This window comes from Lepisosteus oculatus, chromosome 3, assembly GCF_040954835.1.
Source record: "Lepisosteus oculatus isolate fLepOcu1 chromosome 3, fLepOcu1.hap2, whole genome shotgun sequence".
Taxonomy (NCBI): Eukaryota; Metazoa; Chordata; class Actinopteri; order Semionotiformes; family Lepisosteidae; genus Lepisosteus; species Lepisosteus oculatus.
The window spans coordinates 64,024,195-64,049,618 of record NC_090698.1 but is presented as its reverse complement, the minus strand read 5'-3'; the positions used below and the strand labels follow the sequence as shown (position 1 = coordinate 64,049,618).

At 39.5% G+C, this 25,424-nt stretch overlaps 1 protein-coding gene across 6 annotated transcripts; it reads left to right on the top strand.

The window, feature by feature from the left end:
- The first annotated feature begins 982 nt into the window (after positions 1-982).
- On the top strand, positions 983-23,816 carry ythdc1 (YTH N6-methyladenosine RNA binding protein C1). 6 transcript variants are annotated; one of them, XM_015362756.2, is made up of 16 exons: positions 983-1,183; positions 4,307-4,408; positions 4,905-5,233; positions 5,983-6,400; positions 6,973-7,062; positions 8,014-8,067; positions 10,846-10,940; positions 11,752-11,860; positions 11,967-12,084; positions 12,502-12,586; positions 13,941-14,107; positions 17,336-17,415; positions 19,155-19,228; positions 20,311-20,376; positions 20,999-21,133; positions 22,845-23,816. In XM_015362756.2, the coding sequence occupies exons 1-16, from the start codon at positions 1,156-1,158 to the stop codon at positions 23,064-23,066; spliced, it is 2,172 nt and encodes a 723-aa protein (XP_015218242.1). In that variant the 5' UTR covers positions 983-1,155; the 3' UTR covers positions 23,067-23,816. The 6 variants fall into 6 exon arrangements, with proteins under 6 accessions (XP_015218242.1, XP_015218237.1, XP_015218231.1 ...); XM_015362751.2 differs by having other exon boundaries at positions 4,893-5,233; positions 5,986-6,400; XM_015362745.2 differs by having other exon boundaries at positions 4,893-5,233.
- The last annotated feature ends 1,608 nt before the right edge of the window (positions 23,817-25,424 follow it).

Sequence of the window (25,424 nt, the reverse complement as noted above, 5' to 3'; positions counted from 1 at the left end):
TGTATGCGTACCGAATTATAATTTTAAAATTTATGGAGAATGAGAAGTGAGGTAACAGTTCAATTTTTCATACTGCAAAACTGTTTCACTCGATTCTGAGAATGTTTGTTTCTCAGTAGACCTCAGTTCTGTTGCTGAGATAATTATATTAGCTCTGCCCTGAAGTCAAATGGTAGAACCTACCCATTCTCAATTCCTGCCAAATTCCTTCTCAGAATTGCTTCCTTTGTGAAAATGAAAATGTAATTCTCTTTTCTTCCCTCAGACATATTTTATCTGGCATTGTAAGCGGCAAATGTTTTGCATGAAACTTCTCAAGTTTGTAAAGCTTTGTGTTCTCTCACTCGTTGTATCAACTCTATTTCTATTTATTAACGTGTTTAGTGTACGTAACCTTTCATTTTAACTTTGTTTTTGGACTATGGTGTTTACCATAAACCTGCTGGCAAATGTCTGAGTTTGTTTGTTGTCTTTGGTGTATTTTGTCTACAGTATGTACAGTTCTCTTTACTTTGAGCACAGCAAAGAAATCAGAAGTCACTTCTCTTTCTAGTTTAAGATTTGCCCCCTTCATAGTCACAGTGGATCAGACCAAGGTCTAGGTCTCCAAAAAAGCAGCATCACACCTAACCGAGTTTAACTGATCCTGAATTGAGTTGGACAAGTTTCTTCAAGTCTATGTAAAGCCTTTTAAGATACATCTAAATATATCATATTATTTTACAATATTCATTTCATTGTTATGCCTGCGGCAACAAACAATTACTGAGATTCTACAGCAAACAGAAGAGATCACAACCTGCGCACTAATCTGCGCATGCAAGATGCAGTTCGCCATTTTTGAAAGATGAGGCTTTGAACCCCACAGCCCACGAATGATACTTCCGGGTTTTGGAACGCTGAAGCTGTTTGTGAGGAGTAAGCCTGCAAAAAGCTTTGTGACGTATTGGCGGAGGGAATTGTGGGTAATCGCATTGTATCAGAGAGGCAGGGAGGTTGGGCGCCATTTTGACAGAGGTGGGTTAGAGGCTGCGGAATGCGGGAGGGTAAAACTGTATTTCTTTAACATATTTTAGATCTATAAACGAGGCAGTTATAAGAAAAGGCAAGACGAATCCACTGCAGATAAACGCCAGGCAGAGAAAGGGCCGGAGGATGGCGGTCGACAGGCGAGATGAGAAAGGTAAACTGCGATATTTTCATTTTTGGGGAAGGGTTGTTTACGGGTAAGTGAAAGACTGGTGGCGTGGAGTGCATTTCTTTTTTATTTGGGTGCAGCGACGTCTGTAATTTATGTTAAATCCTACGTTGTGAAACGCGTGGTTATCGTGATATGTGTCCTCCTGCCACAGGCGGGGTATGTAGAGGAGCCTTTATCCTCCTAATCGATCGACTGTATCGGTGTCGTTTGTCAGCTATCTGCTTTGATTTTCAAGCCAAGCCCCTGGTTATACACTCACTTAGGCCCCCTAAATAACGTTATCCATTCCAATATGCGGTTTAATGCGCACCACAAAATTGAAGTTTGTGGTTTCGGACGTGTTTTCTTCATCGACGTTTTTTCTTTCTCTGCAAATGCTGGAAGGAAGCACGGATGGTTGTTGTAAAGCTTAGGTGTTCTTGTTTCCGTGGAGTTAATACGATATTGTAACGCAGAAAGACTGGGCTGGGAGATGCGACTACCCCACCCCGGGTATCCTGTACAAATCTGAGCCTCTGAGCAAAAATGGAGGCGAAAGGCTTATCGTGTAGGCACCTCTCCGTCCTTGTTTACAGATTGGATCTTTGTGGATTCTGACCCGCTCCCTGATCGAGATCGCGAGTGCCAGATTTCCTCCTGATAAAAGGTGTCCCCTAGGCAAAAGGTGTACTTATAATTTTCTTTGATCTGGGACTTTTCTTGCTAGTGGTGCGCAGTGCAGGGGCTACCGTGTTCAGATCCTCCAGTTTCTGCGTTACTGGGCGATCGCTGGGAAACTGCATGGAGTGAGCGCTTTAAAAACGTGACAGGGTATGCATAACGGGAGCTGACAGCTTCTGGTGCTGAATTTGAGTGCCCTGTCAGCATAGGACGGCTGCTGATCAAGCAAGATGAATTTCAGATGGAGCAGCCATCAGTTCGGTTTCGCTTTGGGCACATGCTTTGGACTTGCTAGTGAGTGGTTCTGAAGCGACATGGTTTTCATTTTGTATCTGAAGGGCGGTGTTCAATTTAATCTTCGGTCTGTGAGCTTCCCGCTGATAAACTGGCAGAGATGTAGTCTGTTGGTTGGTACTGATATATTGTGTAATGGTCTTATTTTAACTATGAAGTACAGGAGGACAGAAGTGTAACATGCTCGAGGTAAATCGAGGTAGCCAATGTTCTGTAAACATAATCTTTAACTATAGCATTAATCTGAGCTATTATTTGTGTGCAAGAGCTGGTGCTGTATTTAAGGTGGGGTTATGGACTTTTAGAGTTCCATAAATTCATCACTGTATTTCCCACAATGAAATGGAAAACCTCAAGTCAGTTGGAGTAAGAAATAGAGGGGCAGCCATGATGAACAAATAAACATCTGGGGGGGTCAAGCCACAGACTGCACCCTCCAGTGTCCCAGCACCAGGTATGCAGCCCATAATAATGCCACCATTGAGCAGCATTGCATTCTCAAAATCAGTTTTATTACTTTAAGGAGTGGTATACTGCCTTTTCTTTTCCCACCTGCACCCTAGAACATTGCGTCAATGAGGCGTGTTCCCAGAGTAGAGCTGAATTTGACATTATAAGTTTGTCTGCTTCAGAATTGCATTGTCACTCTTTCGCCATGCAAAATATTTAACTTTAGCTTCAGGCTTTGAACTGATGTTAGTGTATTGAAAGTCAAGTCTCAGACGTGGCATGTAATACCATCTGCCCCTAATCAAAAAGCTTTTTACTCTTATCGAGCCGTGAGAATATCTCAGAAGTATAAGGATCAAGGCAGTTAACCTAACCAACATGCCTGGAGAGAGGTGGGGACCACCCAGGACCCTCGGAGAACCATGCAGTAGCAGGGAGGACGTGCTGATCTCACACGGTGTTTTCATACAAAGTTGAAAGCTTTAAACATCATGTCACTCGTGATTAAAGAAACACACATCTGTAATGAAGTAAATAGGCAAAATATCAAACATTGTACACTGTTACAGGAGAGGGGTATGTAACCTTATGGTGTGGAAGTTAACCTGCAGGTGGTGCATCACGGACTGTCTGCAGCTTCGAAGGTCACACCCAGAACATCAGTTACAGTGCAGCTAGCTGGTTTTTTATATTGTTCCTGCGCATGGATGTTTTAAATGCAGCGCTACCATGAGCATTTTTCAGCTGGGGTGTCCTTTACGGATTTTGTATGTTTATTTTTGGTACTTTTTGTTGGCAAATAAAACGGGTAACCTTTAAAAGCCTGGAGTGGTTTCTTTTTAAAGAAATCGAACTTTTGGTAATGTAGACTTTGTTTTACGATTCTGTGTATATATAGTTACCCTTTCTAAAAAAACAAGCAACATTTATGCAATAGCAGCACGGTTTCTGTTATACCTTTCAATTAGGACCAGCTTTCATCACTTTAGTGGAAGCCTCTGTAAAAGGGAACTTCAACGCTATTTAATAATTTGGGGGCTAGAAAGAATCAGCATTGATGAGTGCACTTCAAGCCATAATGAAAACAAAATGTACACGGTAACACGTACGACTTCCAATTTACATCACGAAATTGACCACATTTCCAGGCATGTGCATCACCATATTGCCATCATTGTCTGCGATTCAGAATGAGGTACCAAAACTGCAGGTGACTTTTAATCGAATAGAAATACTTTGAACTTTGCAGACAAATACTACTTGTTCAAAAGTGCATTTAGAGTTAACATTGCTGTTGTGAAATGTCTGCTACACAACCTATACTTATGCGCTTGGACATCCCAAAACATTAGCCATGACGATGACTATTGAGCAGGATGGTTCGATTCACATCATAATTCTCTCAAATTTGCGCTCTCATCTGTGGAGAGACCAGCGGTTTACAACAAATAGCAACCATATAGTACTTTCACAAAGTTCACAATTTATGCTTAATTCAGAATTTGTGAAATTTTCCGATCCTGTCAATTAATTTATGTTGTTACCGAGATTTAATAACTAGTCTGAGAAACTGAGGGACTGAAGTTCCCTTTTAAAGGTATAACTTTGAAGCAATAAATATGATTTGTATTTTTTCATGTCCTTTGGACCTTAAATCTGAAGGAATGTCTTTCTGAACTCATGGGACATGATACTTTTCAGATGGTGAACTCAACGTCCTGGACGATATCCTGACTGAGGCACCTGACCAGGACGACGAGTTGTACAACCCTGAAAGTGAGCATGACATCAACGAGAAAAAAGGTGGGGATCTTAGGACAGGTTTGCTGTGGTTATGGAGTTTAATGAACTAGAGACAGTGCCCATTCCTTAAACCTTTGCATGCTTGCAAATGTAACTGAATGACTATATTCCAGGGCGGAGCTGTGGCTCTGTGGCTAAGGATCTGTGCCTGTGGCTGGAAGGTTGCCGGTTCAAATCCCGCAGCCGGCAGAGGAATCCTGCTCTGTTGGGCCCCTGAGCAAGGCCCTTAACCCCAACTGCTCCAGGGGCACTGTACAATGGCTGACCCTGCGCTCTGAACCCCAGCTTCTCTCCCTGTCTGTGTGTCTCATGGAGAGCAAGCTGGGGTATGCGAAAAGACGAATTCCTAATGCAAGATATTGTATAGGGCTAATAAAGTGGTTATGTTATATGATGTGGAAGAACAGCACAGTTCATGTCAGTCTAGAACCTTGAAGCACGGTATCCGACAGAGGTTAACGCCGGTCTCCTTTACACACTTAAGTTTTTATTGCAGGATCGAAACGGAAGAACGACCGGGGTGACAACAGCGAGAGCAAAAGGCTGCGCTCTTCTGGACACTCCACGAGGCAGACAGTCAAGAGGTCTTCGACGGCCACCGTCACCGGCGGCAAGAAGCCAGTGAACCCCAGGGGGCGCCACTCCTCAGACTACAAGGCTGAGGAGTATCACTATGACAGGAACAAGGATTCAGGAGACAGGAGAAACCATGTGGTGAGAGGAAGCAGCTCCAGGGACATCCATAAAGTTCACCACGACAAGTCCATGGGCAGGAGGAGGGAGTCGGACAGACGGCCCAAGCCACTGATGCCTGAAGTGTCAGAGGTAAAGTCCTGGCCTTTCTGTGGAGAGAGACGTGAACTGCACGGCGGAATTGAATATCTGAACATCTTGCGAGTCTTGCTTAAAGTTACACAAGTCTTTTCCGGTCATACATGAGTGCAAATAGACCTCATATCTTTGTGGTCCTTCTGGGATATGTTTTACCGTTTGGATATTTTTCTTGAGATATTGCTTCATATGTAGATTTTAGTTTACTTTTATGTTCATTAGGGCTCACCCATCCTTTCACCCGGGTTCAGACCATAAATAGTATGTATTATTGATTTTTATTGTATTTCACAGTCTCTCGCAAGTCCCTGTCAAAGCAAAAATAAAAAAAAGAATTAGCTTGTTTTAAATCTTGTAACCCCGAATTTCAGGGTTTGTGGAGTTAACATAAAATGTGCCCCTAAGAACTTTTTGCCCTGTGAGCAAACCATAATTGAGATGTTCTGTTATTTATCAGGCTTTAAAAGTCATCTTGGCTCCTGGTTCTTAATTTTGGCTGTTTTAAAATTGCATTTTTTGTGTTTTCTGAAGTTAAGGAACTGGCTGGACATCTTTCCAGTTCTGTTATTCGGATATGGAAGAATATTTAGGGCAAGTAGTACATTGTGTTGAGCTGGGTTCGCTGTATTTCATGCATATAAAGCAAACGTCGTGTAAATAAGGCATTATCTAGACGCTGCCATGTTTTGAGAGTTTTATCATTTATTTTCAGAGAGAAAATTGCTTATTTTTTTCCTTAAAAGCAGAAGTTGAGGCGCACCAGCGAGGGGAGTGTGGGCCGGTTGAGTCGCTCCTCCAAGGAAGAGGGCAACTCCGAGGACTACGGCTCGGAGCAGGAGACAGGCAGCTCGGGGGCGTCCTCTGAGGGGAACCACTCGGAGCTGGAGGAGGAGGGCATGGAAGACGAGGAAGAGGAGGGAGAGAAGGACGCGGAGGAGGAGGATGAAGAGGAGGAAGAAGAGGAGGAGGAGGATGAGGAAGAAGGCGAGGAGCAGGAGGAGGAGGAGGAGGAGGAATACGAGCTGGAAGAAGGGGACCAGCGGGAGGGCAACGAACAGAACGACTATGACACCCGCAGCGAGGCCAGCGACTCCCAGTCTGAGTCTGTCTCCTTCTCCGAGGCAGAGTCCGTGCGCTCTGGCTCAGGGTCCGAGGCCTCAGGTAACTCATATTTCTGTTAATGTTCTTATTCTTTTCCCTCAGTAATCTGCCAGACTCTGTACATTTTGAATGAGTGTTCATTTCATTGGCAATAGGTACTTTGTAAAACTTAAACTCAGCAGCTTTTATTTCTTATCCTGTCCTCCCCCTCTTCTTTTTTTTTAAGAACTAAATTTGTTCACTGACTTATACACAGCTGATTCATACTAAATAGGCCTGAACCCTGTCTGTAAGACCAGTCGTCTTTTAATTCTTAGTGCCTTTTGGTCATTGTTTTGGTCAATGTCTGTCAATCTCCCCGACTTTAGACATTTCCCATGTGCTCTGATGCTGAACAGTAATCTGCTGTCAATGTAAATGTTGAGAATCTTTCGTGATTACATAACTGACCAGTCTGTTCATTGTAATCATGGGCTGACTTGCTACTTTGGTGTTTCAAAAAGAAGTAGGCAAATACAGTAAAGAAAGTTAAGTCCTTTTAAAACAATAAGTTTGAGTGCTCTAGAGCAGTCCTTTACCATTGTAAAGGGACACTCTAACATAAGAGACATGTTTTCCAATTTACTGTTCAGATAAGGACAAAAAAGAGAAGAGGCGGGCTAGAAGGATTTCTCCAATCGTTTTTGATAGAAGTGGAAGCTCAGCTTCAGAATCATATGCAGGTATTAAAGATCCCCAACCAGTTTTAACCAGTTTTCTGCATTTTCTAAGGAGACGTTTAGGTTCACATTTATCATTTTATCACAATTGTAGTTTATTTACTGCTTTTGAGTGTAAACTAACCTGCTTTTGTGTTTTCCGAAGACCAGTTGCTCCTGGTCCAAGTATGTACTGTGTACTTGATATTGTATTATCATTTCACACATCATTTTTAGTCTGTTTACCTGTGGGATACAAGTTTGTGTAAGGTGTAAATCTTACATAGATTTTCTACCAAGTTTTTCTACCAAGATCGATTTTCTATTGGTTTTTCTACTAAGGTTTTATATCTTAGTGAACTGGCTAAGCCAATATGGTAATGTTTTCAAAATGACAATGAGGTGAAACTAAGTAGAACATGTGGAATGCTTTATTTTTACCAGATCACTTTTTCAATGGAAAAGCAGGTCAGATTACATCTAATACAAAAGAAAGTGCATGTGACATCTTTGTTTCTGGCAAAAACCTTCCTATTTAGTTTCATTAGTGATGTCTGGTCTTGTAGATTTTCCCTTAGCTCTTGAATATGATATTGTAAAGGGTGATATTCACTGAAAAGTGTTAGTTTAAAATGAATTTATTATGAAATTATGAAGAGATTAAGAGTAGACCATAGGCATATGCTTGTGTCTGCTCATACCATCTACTGGTTTGGCAGCTTCACTGGCTGCCTCGTAATGTGATTGTCTTACATTCCTGTTGATCTTTTGTATTTATTTAAACCAAAAAATCCACACAGATTCCTTAAAATTCACGGCATCGTCCTGTCAGCAGAGTGTTTTTAGTTACTCTAAGGCATTTTATGCTTCAGTGAAGTAGTTTTATTTAGTTCTCATTGTAGTCCTGCAAAAAAATCTGCTGCTTTCAAATATGCGTTCTGCTCTCGTTTCACATACAATGTTTTCATTACGTAGGGTCTGAGAAGAAACATGAAAAACTTCCTTCCTCTGTTCGAGCTGTTCGTAAAGGTGGGTAATGTAGAATTCATAGTAACTGTGCTCCGGTTGTTGACTGTTACGTTTTTCCAGAGTAGGTAAACACTTCATTTACAGATTCTAGGCACATACAGATAGTGGACAAAAATAGGGAAACTGGATATATAATGGACGGGTTTTCATCTGTGTATTGTTAATTAAGTGGGTACCATTCCAGCATGATTATGGTCATGTATGAACATTCTGGATGGGCCTGGTTGCATATAATAATGGCTTACATGACTTCCTATGAGACCGCTATGACTTTGAAAGAGAGGTGCGTTTTGGACTCATTTGACAGGAACTTCAGTGACCAAGACAGCTTGCTGATGTTTCACAAGAAACAGTGTCTAAGGGATAACTGTTTCAGAAAGACCGCATCAGTACAACTCCGGGGTTGTGATACCCATGCATTATTTCAATGGGCAAGGCAAAACAGGCAAGCAGCTGCAGATCAATTGACTATCAATTCCCACCTGGGGCAGAGCGGTTTAATGTCAGAACTTCACAGAATGGGAAACCATGGTCAGGTTGCAGTACACTGTTGCAATTTTAGTGGTTAAAAGAGCACAGGAAATGCATTACTGAGCAGCTTAGAAATGCCACATGGTCAGATAAATCATCCATGCTCTCCACAAAAATTTCAGTCTAAAGAACTCTATAGCCCCGAGTCCTTTAACTGTTTAAACTGGGAAGGGTTTTGTGGGTGCATTTTCCTGCTGTAGTTTTGATGCACTTGTTCCTTAGGTCAGTGCTAATAGGTACTTAAAGGAACAGAGTGATCATCTTCACTGCATGTTGCAATATTTATTTTTTTGCTGGGAGGGGTCATGCATTACATGACAATGCCCCAAAGAGCACATGTGATCATCCAGTGCCTGCTTTATGAGCATGACATTATCAGATGTCACCAGATTTTACCCCATTTTTTGGCAACTTCCTTATAATTGTAGAATTGTAAAGATTTTGTGATATTTTTTCCATGTCATTTGTTCATTCTGGGATTTTTTTAAGCTTTCAGAAGAAATTGGTATGAATTTCATATCTTAAGTCTCTTTAAAGAGACTGGTGTATGCAGATATCATAATCTCAGTTCTAAATTATTGTATAACTTTTTTAATTTAGCGTTTTCCTGTATATAAATAAATTAAGTTGTGGAGGTCAATTGGTTGTGCACGTTGTAGAAAGTCTTTGCTTTATTACCAGTGCTACCAATGGGAGATGCAACTGCATCTTTTGAAAATAGAATGCATAGTGAAAGAACCCAGTGATAAAATATGGTATATATTAGATTTGTAATGTGTAATGTAGACATTGTATGTTTTTTAGAAAAAACATGAAAAGCTATATACATTCTATGAAATTAGAACCTATTGATTTTTTGTACATTTCATTCACTTAACATGCGTTTGTGGTCACAGTATGTCAGTATTTGAAACGCATGCAACTCGTGTACTTTGTGATACCAGCAGAGTTCTGATGCGGTAGTGGGATTCATTAGTAGGCAGGTCTCAGGCAGCAGACTTGCAAGCATTGAGTGAAAAATTGAACTCTTTATTCCAAGTACACAAATACAAAATCTAAAACCCTAACTCCTCTTGACCTCTAACTCTCCATTTGGTCCTCTCTATAAATAGCTGGCAACTAATTTGCTTCCATCATCAATCTAACTCGATCTCTAAATGTCCACTGGGTAGTCGGTTGCTTCTTTGCTTTTCACTTGGATGCAGAGCATCACTGAGAGCCTGCTGTCTTGTCTCTGCTTCCTGGTTGAGCTTACTCTGTTTGGGCAGGTAATTACTCACTGCATTCAGGGGTGTTTGGTTCTGGAAACATATGCCATTTTGTCTATACCCACAGCCTCTCGCATCTCTGTACTGTTTTACATCCAGTTAGTGTCTTACCAGGTTGTTCTTATTGACAAAAATATAGCCTTGAATGACTTTTTTTTCAAGCCAGCTTTTCTTAGAATTGCTTCATATTTTAGGTAACGTTATTGGCCTTTCTTAAAATCAACAGTTTTGTGAATGAATGACTCAAATACAATGGTCTCTCATCCAAAATGTTTTTGTAGTTAGGGCTCTTGGATGCATTTTTAGTTGCTGCAATCATTCATACAGGAACTTTTTCATAGTTAAAAGCTTTAGAGAAACTGTATGACAGGCTTTCAGAGGTCAAAACACTTCAAGGTAAGCTTTCATGATTTGTATGCAGTTGGAATGAGTTTGAAATGTAGTTTAACCATTTTAAAAAGTGTTAAAAATTCTTGCTCTGGAATGGTTTGCATAACCACAAAGAATAAAGAAGGATTATTTATTTTAAGTATGTTACTTCTTTATAATGCATTTGCATAAAATAAAAAATCCAAAAAAAGTTAACTTGACGTTTAAAGTTCTTTCAGCGTTAAAAATTTGTTGACAATCTTGTAAAGTGGATTTTACTAATTTCTTGTTATCCTAAAGATGTTATTGACAATTTACATTACCGAATGACTAATAAAACTATACCTTTTCACGACAGTTTCATTTCTGGACCGTTCGAATTCAGTGGTTTCTTCTCCAAGGAGTCCCATGGATTTAATAGTTCACTAAGATACCATAATTAAATTAGATATTGCCTTTTCTGTAAACCAGCCCTTTAGTGGCAACCGTATATGTATCAGAGAAGGAAAATACCTTCTCCCCTATTCTTGACTTATTTGTGCTTTCTATTAAAGCAGTTTTATCACAAATGGAGTTCCAGTGTATGTTAATGCTTTTTTCTTTGTTGTAGATCAGACGAGTAAATTGAAGTACATCCTGCGGGATGCAAGGTTTTTTCTTATTAAAAGCAACAACCATGAAAATGTTTCACTAGCCAAAGCGAAGGTATGTATTTTATGTGGTTTGAAATAGTTTCCCTTCTTTGTTTCCAGACAGGAGATGAGTCAAGCTATCACATTTGTCACTTCTCTCAAGAACCTACTGGCGGCATTTTAATCAGCAGTAAATGTTCTAGTTGAAAATGTGCTATACTGAGCACCTTTTAGCAAATAATGAAATGATTTGTTAGAAGAAGAAATTGTCAAAGAAGGTACATTGGTACAGTTACCAAGATACAGTTCTGAAGAAGAAATTGTCAAAGAAGGTACATTGCACAGTTCTGTACTTTGTGAAATCAATTTCTTATTTTCCTATAGGGATTCCATTGAAGAAATGAGTATAAAAACTAGCAGTGAAATCTGCTATAATATCCAGAGTTTTCACTTCAAATCGACTTTAAATTAGTTTGTGTGTAATTGGTGTCTTTCTGTTTGTTTTTCTGTAAATTGTACTCTTAAAAAATCTGTGAACATTTGGAGTTTTCATTATAGTAAGCTGATGCTTTAAGTTATATAGTACCTGATGGTGTGGTTCTGGCAGTCTGCTTCAAATGTTTTTTTAAGTTGTCAGGCACTTGTACATAAAACTAGATCCTCCTTACCTGGGGGTACAGATGGCCGTGAAAGAAATGGGAGGGATTTGTGCTGCTGTTCAGTGATGGAACTTTTCTTCCCCTTGCTACAGATGTCTGTGTATTCTTTAACTGTGTCCTTCAACTTGTACGACAGGGAAGGATTTTTGCTTTGTAGCTGCACAAGTTAGGACATTTCTGCACGGTAATTTATATCACTCACAGCCTTTTGTTATGTCGCTGTAGGGTGTGTGGTCCACACTTCCAGTCAATGAGAAGAAGCTGAATGCTGCATTCAGATCAGCCAGAAGTGTGATCTTAATCTTCTCAGTGAGAGAGAGTGGGAAATTTCAAGGTACGGCACTGTAACAGATTCAGCCCTTTCAGTCAAAATACCTACTTGTTTGTGTCCGTTTCATGTATTCATGCATGAGCATTCATTGCTGTTCTGGTGTGTGTAGGTTTTGCCAGGCTGTCATCTGAATCTCACCATGGAGGGTCTCCCATACACTGGGTTTTACCAGCCGGAATGAATGCTAAAATGCTCGGAGGGGTGTTCAGAATCGACTGGATCTGCAGGTAATACAACATACACAATTTAAAATGCATCATAGAAGCTTTCATTACATTGTTGTGTAAATGCAGACCCCCGCCCCCCAGTTAATTCAGTTTGACGGAATTACAAAAGATGACATGAATAAAACGACGAGGTTCTGCATTACTCTTCAGTAATAATCAAGGAACGCAAATCGAGGGATAGAAATTGGGAGGAACTTTTTGGCAGAGCTTATTTCTGTAAAAATTTCTGTATTTTGCTAAGTTTGATAACTTTTCCATGTCATGTACAATTTTTTTAAATCTGTTTGAAAAAAGTCTGTAACATGTTGAAATGTGCCCTGGATTTTAGTTTTATACCTATGAAAGTTTCCTTTTGCGCATTGTTTAGTAAGAGGGAGGGGAAAAAGCATTTATTTTTGTCAATTTTTTTTCTTACAGACGAGAGCTACCCTTTACAAAAACGGCACACCTCTCAAATCCCTGGAATGAACATAAACCAGTGAAGATAGGACGGGATGGACAGGTGCTTTTTACCTTTTCTTCCTTTTAACTTTTGTCCATGCATAACCAAAATGATAGTCATGTCCACTAATGTTTTTGAGCTTTTGATAATAGGTTTTTAACATATTGTAAAGTATATATATAGAATAGCATAAAATTTAAAATACTTTTGCAGTGTTATACGTAACATATTCTGACAGATTCATAGTAGTCTTTTAAGTTAGGAATACACAAGCAGTCATAAATGTAATGAATGAAAGATTGCTCTAAGAAAACTCATTGAATTAAATACAGCAAGTGCTTCTAAAGTTTAATGTCCATGTTAAGCAGGTTGAATAATGTGAGTTTTTAATCCCAAGCCTCTTAATTGGTCGTCCAGCTGACAGGTTTGTGCAGTGTTGCAAGGTGTTTATCTCACTTACCTTTAACTCTTATTGTTGTAAATGCTACTAATTTCAGTTTGTCATGCTTGTCATGCCCTGATTACATTACCATCCTCTAGGTAGATATGTCATTTGTACCATCCCCCATAAAACTGCGTTGCACACATATGTCCACATCACAGTTTTGCCCTAGATGTACAAAGCCTCGGAAATGTACAAACAGTCCACCACAGGTATTCAAGTTATCCTTTGGTGTTCTTCTGTACTTCTGTCTTTGAGTGCCTGTCTCAAGCTGTTGATGTATGGTACAGTTTGATCAGTCCATTGCTACCTTGTTTTAATGAGTTGGGAATAGCCTTTCTCACCCAACGAAGTGCTCAACTAAATGTTTTTTTTTACAATAAAAAAACATCACTAGTTTCCTGACCTCATAAGGTCTAGTAACCTTTCAAAACCACCTGTAAGTATTGTTGTCTACCTGTGATCAGATACAAATCTAATACCAATTTCATTTTTAGTTTCTGTTTTAGTTAGGTGGGCTGAATACCCTCTTCTCATTTGTGACCTGCAGATTCTCACAAAGTTTTTAAAGGTCTTACATTGGTGGATGGGAGACAAATGAGCGGTTTAAGTATTTACGTGATCAGTATCTGTGTTTATTCATATTGTAAACTGAGCTTCATGTAACAGTTTGAATGTGTAGATGCTGCTTTGCTGCTCCTCAGGCGCTTTCCCTGGAGTAGTTAGAATGTGAAAATCAGTGTAAGACAGCAGCTCGTTACAACTGACTGGGGTGATGTGCAGCCAGGAAGGTAATGCACATGAAGTTGCAGTTTTTTCCTCTGAGATGGAGTAGTTAGTAATCCTTACCTATTACCTATTGATCAATCAGACTCTGTCGGATTAGGTGCGGTGTCTTAAGTTTGAACTGTTGTCTTTTCTGTCCCCTTTAATTGATTTGTTTTTGTTTTCCCCCCCTTCGTCCGTGGAAAGGAAATCGAGCCGGAATGCGGAACCCAGCTGTGCCTGCTTTTTCCACCTGATGAAAGTATTGACTTGTATCAGGTTATTCATAAAATGCGTCACAAGAGGAGGATGCACTCGCAGCCGCGCTCGAGAGGACGTCCTCCGCGTCGAGAGCCAGGCCGTGATCTGGGAAGGTTAGAAACGTTCTTTGGACCCGCTAGTAAGCGCTTGTGTTGGAGTTACGTGACGGAGTTCTTGAGATTCACCAGCCCCAGTTCTTTCAACACTGCGAAGAGAAAGAAAACGAAATCCTCAAATCAAGCTGCACGGACGTTTTGTGGCTTCATTGAGGATTACATGCCAGTTTTTTTTTTAAGCCGAAAAAAGTTGCAGAATGGAAGTGCCTTTCTCACATGCGTAACGTCCCGACACCCTAATGAAACTAGGTGCAATCTTATCAGTTCTTTATTTTGGTTAGGAGGTGGGAGTAAAATGCATGCCTTTTGTTTTGGTAGATTTTTGCAAAAGATCATTTGTCCAAAATCTAGAACAGCTGTTTTAAATTTGTTTCCAAAGCCTTTTCTTTCAGGTGTATCCCTGGGGATAAACATAATCAGATATGGGACTTTTTAAAAAGAAGCCATAATTATTAAGCAGAAGATGACGCCTCGATTTGAGGGGGGAAAAAATGCTGATAAAAATGCTTTCAAGAGGAGCATTTTTGCGGGACTTTCCACAGCACAGTAATGTGTTGAATAAGTATAGATACATGTGTATGTAGCCACAGAAAGAGCACGCGTCCTTCTGCCACGCTGCGGGAGAGTGCTAGGCCAGTTTGGAAAAGGGAGTCGTTGGCCTTTGGGAGACCCGGCAACAAACCAGTGGCGGGCTGTTGCTGTGTCTGTAAACAGTCTTTCCTGGTACTTGTCGCAGTGCCTGTGGACTCAAGTGTTTTCAGAGATCATCTTAAAAGAGCACTGCTTTATTTGAACTGTGTATGTGTACCACGCTCTCTTGAGTGGGGAAAAAAAAGTTCTAACGTGCTCAAGCAGACCTGTAAAAAAAAAAAATTAAATGTAAAGTACAAGAAACGGAGATCTATGGCCCATGAACTGACATATCCGGTGCTCCTTACAGTGTTTTTTTTTACCCCACTTGCAAGCATGAAAGGAAATGTATTGGTTTACACTGCTCACTGCTCAAAAGGACTGTGGATGTGTATTTTGTGATGATGCTAAAGCCCTTGATAGAAGTTTTCCCCTGTGGAAAAGCATCCTGTGGTAGGTAGGAATACCCCAAGGAGTAACCCCAATTCCTTACCTAAAAGGACTTTGCTCAAGTAAGGTAGGAGGCAATCTGGCAGTACCCCCATTTCCTTAAAAGGCTTAAATGGACTGAGAACCCAAGAGAAGTTATACACCAAGGGGGTTCACATTGCTGTGTAGAAAAAGAGAAAAGACGGAACCCCATTAATATTTTTGTTTGATTGCAATGGACTGCAAAGTGTCAGTGCTACCCAAATGGCACCCCTTCTCTGCCTTGCCAGGTCCTCCTTTTAATGTTTGTGGCTTTAGACCCTAAATGATAAGCTGGACTGCTTTTATGAACTTTTACTATCATAATTATTGCCATCGTTAACAGTCACAAAACTACAAGAAAAGCGGTATGTTACTACTTTAACCAGCTTCTTTCAATTTCCTGTAGTTTGTTTATTTCTGGGTTTTGGACAATCTGTAGATTTTTAGTTTAAAATCTTTCAATTATAAAGTAAGTAATGTAGTAAGAAAATATCACCATTTTGCCTGTAAAATTTGCAAATTGCACTCAGGATTTTTAATATACAAGTAAGTTTTCAATGTTGATTAATGTAAAGAGACTTAGTAATGTTATTGTTTTAATTATATTTTAAAGATGTTTTAAATGGGTATTAATCATTAGAGATATTCAATGCAGGGTTATTTTGGTAGGAAAAGCTTGATATTATAAATTTTGCTGTGAAAAGGCTTTCATGAGGACTTTTCATTGTGTTATATAAGTCATCTGCAGTAGGTTCACAATTTCTTTTCAGAATTTATAATTCTGAATTATAAAAATAATTTAGAATTGTGAATTATTTTTTGACAGGATCTAGAATATGCAATTTATTACATGCATTAAACTAAATGAGATTTCAGAAATTTTGTGCAAATGGTTTCACATGTGAAACAGCAGCAGAAGGGAAGTTAAACAGTGTTCGTTTCCTGATCATTACCTTAAAAAAGAGCCTTATGCCTTAAGACCTGATTGGAAAACATTTTTCCTGGTTCCCCCTTTTATTTCTTGGGAAATTGTGCCTGGATGCAGAAATGCATTATATGTGATCAGTAAACATTTTTTTATTCTTAAATCATTGCACTGACATTAATTTGCCTATTGTTGCTGCACAATGAAACCATTACTGTGTTTACAAAAATATGACATGAATTTCTAGTATTTAAAAAAGTCCTCATGTTTTAAGACCAAAGGCAAATTTACACATACTCTTTTTGGGAGATGAATGAAACAAAAGCAGAGACTCCCATTGATGTTCAACACACTGTTAAGAATGTCAAGGTTATTTTCCTGCATCTTTCATTTAAGCCATTCATAGTGGAGCAGCAAATTTGCAGAGGTTTTATGTTAATTAACATTTTATGTTAATAGCTGGATTAACGGAAACAGTGGCAAGAAGACTAGAATGGAAGAACCATAATCACACTGCTTGCTTGTCATATAGCATTCCCCTTATATGATGTATGAGCATTTTCTGTTTTTTTAAGTGTACTGTGCATATGAAGTGCCTATTATTAATTGGCAGAAATTAATCATTCTTTATCAACCAGCTTGGTAGAAGCCATTTTTTCTCCTTTTCTAAAAACAAATCTTCAACTGTAAAAAGTTATATTTCCTTAGGAAATGCCTATATTATACATAGTTGTATAGAAATAATTAATGATATGTAGCCACTAGGCAGAGCACGGACAGTTAAAATGTCAAGTCATAAGTGTAGAGATTAATTTGTTTTTTTTCGTGGGTAAACAGATGGAAGCGCTCAGTACTTTGTCATCTCGGTACACTTTGAAAAGTAATCCCATCTGATTTTTTTTAAATGGATTATATACTAAGATTCAAGAATTTATGCATACCTAATTAGGTTTGGTTCACCCCAGTGCTTATCTCAGTGTATCTTCACCTTGTATTTTGCTTTGCCTGATCTCCCTTAATTAATATGTTTAAATTTGCCTCGTCTGCATATGGTTAGTAGGCATTACAGTTCAGATTTTCCAGATTGTCCTTCTTTAATACAGTTAACCTCTGTCAGGATTAATAGCTGTTATACAGATGTTGTAAAGTTGTCTGTGTATTGTTCAAGTTGTTGTTAATTATTTACCTAATTCGTGTAGGCGTCGACTGGAGGAATATGACATGCACAGCAGAAAAAGACCAAGGATTGACTATCCACCAGAATTTCCACAGAGACCAGGTCATTATAAAAAACTTAATTAACGGGGACATTTCCAAAAACATGTCTTTAGACACTCAGTGGTTCTTTTCAGTCCAGTTTAGAACGGTTTAATTTGGTATTTTCTCTTTTAATTGAAAAAGGGGTCCTCTCAAATCTTTTTCATTTTTGAATGCTTTGTGACAATTTCCTAAGGTTCCAGTGAAATTTCTCGATGTTGCAGAGTGTATTTTGTGATGCAATGGATTGTAGGAGCAGTTGAGGTGAGTATGGTCATCAGAAAATATTTTATGTTGCCATCTAAAATTCTTGGGTTCAGAACTGCATTAGTATGCAAGCTGCAAAGGAGCAAATAGAAGTACTTTGAAAATTAAGAACTATTTCAGCTTAAGGATCATTGTCTTCAGACGAGAAACACTGGAAGAAGGTCCCACAGTCGAAACAACTTGAAAATGATCAACTTGAAACATCTGAAGAATGCTGTACAGCTAAAGTTTTCTTCTTTTCAATTTGGAGTTTACTTTGCTCATCTTACATTGTTGGTGTTGAGTATAATTTTCAAAACCTGCCACCCTGCACCACAATCTGATTTCTCTCAACTATAAACTTACGTATTTTTGCAAGCTTGAGAGATATAGTGTACTTCTGGCCATATTGTTTAGAGAGTGAGTTGCCCGGTCTATAAATAAATTGCTGTATTTCATTTTTCAGTCAATTGAAAAGTCTTTTAAAGTGAGCAAGACCTTTGATTCATTTTAATTCAGAGGAATTTTAAATATGGGAATTTCTCACACTAAAGCTGCTGTATTTCAAGTCTGAATAGCTCGGACAAGTTGTAGATTTTTGGCTAACCCATGAAGATTAGTACCGTTTGTCTTCCGAGTTGTCAAGAAGCTGTAGGGAAGAGTTGATTACCCAGCTGTCACGTGTCAGGTGTGGTTAGCCAACTTTTTGAGTAATATTTGACCCCCCCCCCCCCCCCCGGTGGCCATAACAGGAATTCAGACTTTGGGTCTTTATTCAGGTCTTTAGGACACTTATTTTTTCTGCTCTTAAATACTTTTTGGCATAAGGGCATTTAGATACATTTTCATTTTTTTTCTTCTCAGCTTAAGGAAAATACTATGTTGAATCTTACAGTGTTAAGGAACCTTTGAAATGAGTATTGAAGAATTTGGAAATGATGCACTTTCTGGTTTTTCCCACTTTCAGTCCTTTTTGGAGAACAGATCTTTACCTATTTTAAAATATAGTTATGTCATTAAATTGTGTAGAAGTGTCTAGCAACTGTTGTCATATTTAGTTGTACTAAGTAATATATTATACTTTTATAATATTACTATTAGTTCCCTCAGACAGTCTTGGAACTAAAACCGTGACTGCTCAGAAAATTATTTTCCTATTCACAAGTAGTGTAGGGTGTATTTTATCTTGAATTTTACATAATCATATAATTACAATTGGAGTTTTTTTGGCTCACATATGCTAGTATGGGAAATTATGATGGAGTCATGTATGTGAATAGTTTAACCAGAGCCCTGAATATTTAAATTGACCTAAAACTGGATCAATTTGAGGAAAGTGGCAGGAAATAAGGGTTTTTGCTCTTATTGGTTTCAAACTCCGGCATAACCCATTCATTTGTTGTTTGAGTAGGTTTCATGAAAGATCCTCAAAATCAGCCTTTGGACAGGCAGGTTGTTGATAAGTTGTATCTTAAATGTTTTTTCTTCTTTTCTTCCCCTTTATCAAATGTATAGATCCACTTTTAACAAGTAACTTCATTCCTAACAGACGGTTTTCTGGAGTTCGACGGGATGTGTTTCTCAATGGGGTGAGTTTTGTACTACCAACATCTTTCTTAACTGTGAAATAAGTCTTAGGTGGAATGTAAATTAAATGTGATTAAAAATATGAAATCCTGAATAATGAAATGTTTAATTCAGCCTTAAAAATGTTATTTTAATTACTGCTTTACCTATGAAGCCTTAAAAGGAAAGTGGCTTGAAGAACAGTGCTGGTGTTTGTTGGCCGATTAGTGTTTAAACTGCTTAACAGGAAAGGAACCCAAGAGAAGCAGTTGTAATTAGCAAATTCAAACTAAATTGTCCAGGCTATAAGGATGATTGTGGCTATTTTAGTTTTAGAATTGCAAGATTTTTTTCACACATCCATCTGATTTGGACATGCCAGTTGTTTTCACCTTTTGGCTCACAGCTACAAGCCATCTTGACTGCAGACTGGAAAACAATGGGCAACCTTGAGGCCCAGTGCAGATAAGAGAGGAGGTTCAGCCCACATCAATCACCACTCATCCATTAGTAGAGCTTGCTCATTTGCAGGGAACTGTAGCCAAGCTCATATCACCCACCCTGAATGGCTCAAAGCCAATTGTATGGTTCCATGTGGGAAAATGTAGGGACAAGACCAAGGATTGTGCAGTTCAGCCCCAGCGTAGGGGCACCTATGAGGTTAGAACCACATTGAGAGGCCCGGGCGAACATTTATGTTCTTTTAAAATCAAATCATATGGAAGACGGTGAAATCTTACTAATCTGCTTCTCATAATCTTGGGGAAGGAACATTATGATCAGATCAGTTTTAGGCTTCACCTTTCAGATGCATTTACTGCCTGGAGTGCTGTGTGGCACCTATTGAAGTTCCTCATTAACGAGCAAGCCTTTGCTTTTCACAAGTAATGAAGTCCAGCATCTGAATAAGGGGCAAACTCATTTGTCTTAACTCTTTGTTATCGAGATCACCTATATCCTTTTGATCTTTATTGAACTCTCATTCTGATATGTTTTGTAGAGCCACAGTTCCAGAAGTCTTTGAATTTGCCTCCTTGACCCAGGATTAAGTGTGGGTACTGAAAGATGTAGTTATTTGGTCCTTAAAAGGTTTCTTGTTTTACAGTCTTACAATGATTATATGAGGGAATTTCACCATAACATTGGGCCACCTCCACCCTGGCAGGGAATGGTAAGAATAATTTACTTGTCACCCAAAATGAACAATCTATTCATAGATTTTTAAGCTTTTCAATTTGCCGCATCCCACAATTATTTATGTGAATTTTATCACCTCTGTCATTTCCATACCTATTGAAAATAAACTTTGTAACTTTTTTCATGATGTCCTGTGTTTTTGTAGTTCCTTAAGTATGTATGCAAACACAGAGTTGCTCTGGACAGTGTCCAGGGATACATTTGTCTCTTGTTATGTTATCACATTTCCTGGAGGGTCTAGCCTATTTTGGGTTTTGTTCAAACCTGAGTGGTCAAAACAGTAACACTGTAAGGTCTTTACAGTTGATTACTCAAAGCATTTACATGAGTTGTCTATGAAACACCTTGGTGGTGCCAGGTGAGGATTACAATTATGCAGTTCAGAAGAGTTTGGTTAGAACCAAAATCAGAGGCCAATAGGCACTCCAGGAATTTAGTTGACACCCCTGCTTTGTTTCTATCTAATCATTCTTGTAAACATTATGTATACTGAAATTGTGGTATACAGTATCCAGGAATCTAAAATTTAACCTTGTAAATGGCAAAGTGTGCAGTCATTTGGCTGAGGACCTAGATCTCTGTTTTTCCTTCGCTAGGCACCTTATCCTGGAATGGAGCAGCCCCCTCATCACCCTTACTACCAGCATCACCCCCCTCCTCCTCAGACTCATCCTCCTTACTCCGGACACCACCCGGTGCCGCACGATGCCCGATACAGAGATAAACGCATTGTACGTTCGTTTACTTCGAGTCTGGTAACATTCCAAATCGTTAAATCATCTTCGAACGTGACTACATTTTTTTTTGATTGACTTTTGATTGACCAATTTTTTTTACCAGACTCAGTTCTTCATTTCTCTACTTTTTCATGATTTTGTCGAATCACATTCGGTTATGACTGGTTTAGTATTTGTGTGCTCAGCCTATCTGAGCCCTTATAAGTAATAGGTTTTAATTACTAATCCAATTTTAGTGTAAAACTGTGTGGCACATTCTGATTTTCATTTATTTGGAACTAGACAAAGCTTGAAAGATCAAAAATCCTTATTTTAACATATTGTAGACCTCTCGGGTTCACGTGGGTATGCGCCCTCAGCGCTGCCGCCTCGGGTCAGCCCCCCACCGCTGGGGACTCGAACCCGGGCCTCCGGCATCACTCAACAGGGACCCAGCCAGTTGAGCTAAAGGGACATCTACCCTCAGCCCGACAGCTGCGGTCCCTGCTATTCACAGGGAAGGGCGGTGACGTCACCGCGCTGGTAAGCCGGCTTGCACAACCTGCAATGGTGGCCGTATGCGTTACAATATATTCCTATGAACATTAGGTTACATAGGGTTAATATGACCAGTTTCGGTATAAAAAAGTGAAGGTTCAAGTCGACTGGAAATACACAATGTATCCATTGAAATTGTACATTTGATCTTTTTAGGTGACATCACTTCTAACATTGTAATGATGCAGATTCAGTCTGCTGATGTATGAAAAGATACCCAGCTATGTTGTTGAAGCCATCGCTTCTTTCAGGAAATGGCTGGTTGAGATCCATATTCAATGAGCTACCCTCTGCCAAATGGGGAGTATTAGCTGAATCCCCTCCTTTGTGACCTCTATGCTCTTATCAAAACCAGCTTGGTAAAATGTAATTAATTTTGCCAATTTATTAATTTACTAAAACCTCCATTCATTGATAGCCGTCAGGCTAGTTTTATGCAGTCACTTTTGATTGATTCTGAAAGCAGGCTTACATGTTAAGTTTTCTGGGCATAGCGTAGTGCAGGCAGGCTGTCATACACCTCAACATGAACGGGCCTTGCGTTCTGTGAATCACTGGTTCAGATCTCTGTTAATCTGCCATTTACCGTCTATGCCTGCAGTTCTCCGTTTCGTTAGCTCTGCTAGGATTGTGTAGGTTCTGTGTAAAAGGTTTCTGGGGGTCTGTGACCTTGCAGCGTAATCAATGGGAGTTGAATCAGGTCCCGAATGTAACCGTTGTTGGCAGGGTGGCTTTGAGTGTGAAAAGAAGAAGGTGGCTTTTTTTTCTAGGTTCAGGTAGCGCTGGACCTAAAAAGTGGCCACATAAGAGAACCCTTTTCTCCTGAGTGCTTTTGCAACCTTTTCATACACTGTATACAACACAAGCAATTTTCCTAGTCAGGCATTCACATTTTTTCACTCTGAAAATGTCAACAAAAAAAAGAGGGGAAAAAGATTGAGACTCACTCACGAAGCGTGATATTACTTTCACAGACTAAAGACATGCAAAATCGACTAATATTTTAGACGGGTCACGTTTGGTGCGTACACCCTTTATTAGCCCACCAGGCGTCGCGCCTGTAACCAGGACCTTCCCAGACGCACTGGTTCCCACAAACACGCCGGCGGGCTGAGGTGCAGGCGGGGCCGAAGGAGGGAATGAAGGCCGTGCTGGTTTTTCTCGGCAGCATGACTACGACATGAGGGTGGACGACTTCCTGCGGCGCACGCAGGCGGTGGTGAGCGGGCGCAGGAGCCGCCCCCGGGAGCGCGACCGCCAGCGGGAACGCGACCGGCCGCGGGACGCCCGGCGGGACAGGGAGCGCGAGCGCGGGCGCGAGCGGGAGCGCGAGCGCGAGAGGATCCGGGACCGAGAGCGAGAGAAGGAGAGAGGGCGATACCGAAGATGATGCCATCGGCTGTGTTTTTTTTTAAAAAAAAGCTTCATTGTATTTGAAGTGCTCCTTTTATATATATAAAAAAATCTTTTCCACAAATTTTCATGTTATGTTTCATAAGAACTGTGAAAGCCCCATGTGTTTTATGCATGTAGTATCACAAAACTGGAATAAGACAAATGCAGATTTTGGATTAATTATTGGGAAGGCAGAGGGAATTTTGAAGTCGAGATGGAATTGGGATTTTTTTCTCTTCTGGACACATCTCCTTGTTCATTGCCTCTACTGTTACCCTGTTTTGTATCAGTCTTGAATAGAAAGAATAGCAGGTTCTGCTCTTGCCACATGTCTGTATTTGTAATTGCACATGGTTAAATGAAGATATTGCTGCTAAAAAGTATGCAGTTGTACTTTAACTGCCAGTGTTGTAGCAAGTACCCTTTTATAGTCCTTTTACTTTTCAAGCCATGCATTTTCCAGTGTTGAGTGATAAAAGCAATATTAAGAGATTATTCCCTTTTTTGTTTTTCAAAAAAGAAACCTTTAATCAGTGCTATATGGCTTCACATTTTGAAACTATTTGTACAGTGACTTGCAATGTACACAACTAGATTGTGGTTAACTTGTATCTTTCAGTGATACTTTTTGTAAAAAATAAATGTTCCCCTGAGGTTTTTGTAAAGGTTGTACAGGGTGGTATTTGGTCAAAGCAAGAACAGATACCATTGCTTCAATAAACTGTCTTGTCACTGCTTTTTATAATTTTGTCCGAATACATATTTTACTTTCTAGGAAGGGTCATGTCTGACAGCTTTACAGAACCTACCAAAAATCTTTTTCTTGGTTTAGTGACGCAGTTTGTGTTGGTGATGTAGATTAAAAAAAGTTTTGGTTTTGGGGCAATTCTATGCGTACATTTGAGAAAACATCCTTTATATTCAACCCAGTGATTTCAGGTGACTGTAGGTACTGAGACCATTTTAAGAAGTAACTTTCAAACTATGTAAGTATGCACGATGCAGTGTCCCAGGAAATATGGAAGGATTTTCTTTTTCCTTCCCTGGCAGACATTGTTTCTGTGATCTTCTGCTGAAATCGGCTGTTCCTGATAAGGTGAAGGAGCGATTTCCAGAGGAGGGCCTGCATTCCCATTCACTCCTGCAGCTGTACACCAGGCTTCACAGCTGTTTTTTTTTAATCTGCAGTCGTTCTTTTTCCACTTCAGCCTTTTCATCACTCTGATCAAAGTGTGGCATGCACTTCGCTGTCTTAACTCCCCCAAACCACTTCTGGCTCATGATTATAATTCCAAGCAAATTACCTGGTTGTTTTATCTTGTTGCTGTTGAGGAGGTTATATCCTGAAGTACAGCCTTTCACATTTTGCTGTACCGGTCTTTGGTACATAAATATAAATATCCTCACCCCTGTGCTCTGGTGGTTGTTGGTAATTTCACTGGCAGTTATGAGCCCAATTACCTGACGAACACCTTAGTAGGAGACACCTGTGTACTGGTTGTCCCAATACTTCTGCTCCTCCAAAGTGGAGCTCCAGACTGTCTCTGACCTCACTAAATTTTAATTGATCCAAGACCCCAGAGACCTGAACTTCTCACTAGAGGAAATGGTGAAAATCCCAGAACAGTTGTCCTGAGGTTTTTGGAGGACACTACAATGATTGTGCAAGTTGATTGCTAGGCCACATTACTGCAATACATTATTTTCTTTTGTGGCAATTTGTTTCATATCAGAAAATTGAAACTTGTGTCTTTTGATCCTCTGAATATTTTCAAAACTTGAATTTAGTCTGAAAGCCCACACTATTTTAACTTTGGTAAGGTTGCTTCTGGTACAAAGCTACACATCCAAAATAAAACATTTTAGATTCCACAAATTTTCTGAATGGGATCATATCTAGTAAGTGGCTGAAAATAGGAATTAATATCCACAGATGTGGGTATTTTTCACTTGGTATTGTTATATATATATGTCAGAAATTAGTTTTGTCATTTTTCTAGTTCTAGAAAAATTGTGATAAAATGTTTCCTTCCTGATGATACTCGGGTGAAATTCGATTCTGGCTTAACATTTGACACACATGTGCAGCATATTGTCAAAACCTCTTTTTTTCACCTCAGAAATATTGCTAGACTACGCCCTATGTTATCACTTAGTGTGGCTAAAAAGCTGATCAAACGTATTTGTGTTTTCCCAAATTGACTACTGTAATGCTCTACTCGCTGGGGTATCTAAATCTACATTGAACAGACTGCAGTATGTCCAGAATTCGGCAGCCAGAATCCTGACCAGGTCCACTGGTTCATTTCTTTCTGGACGTAATGTAACCAGGGACTTATTAATCCACTGCTTG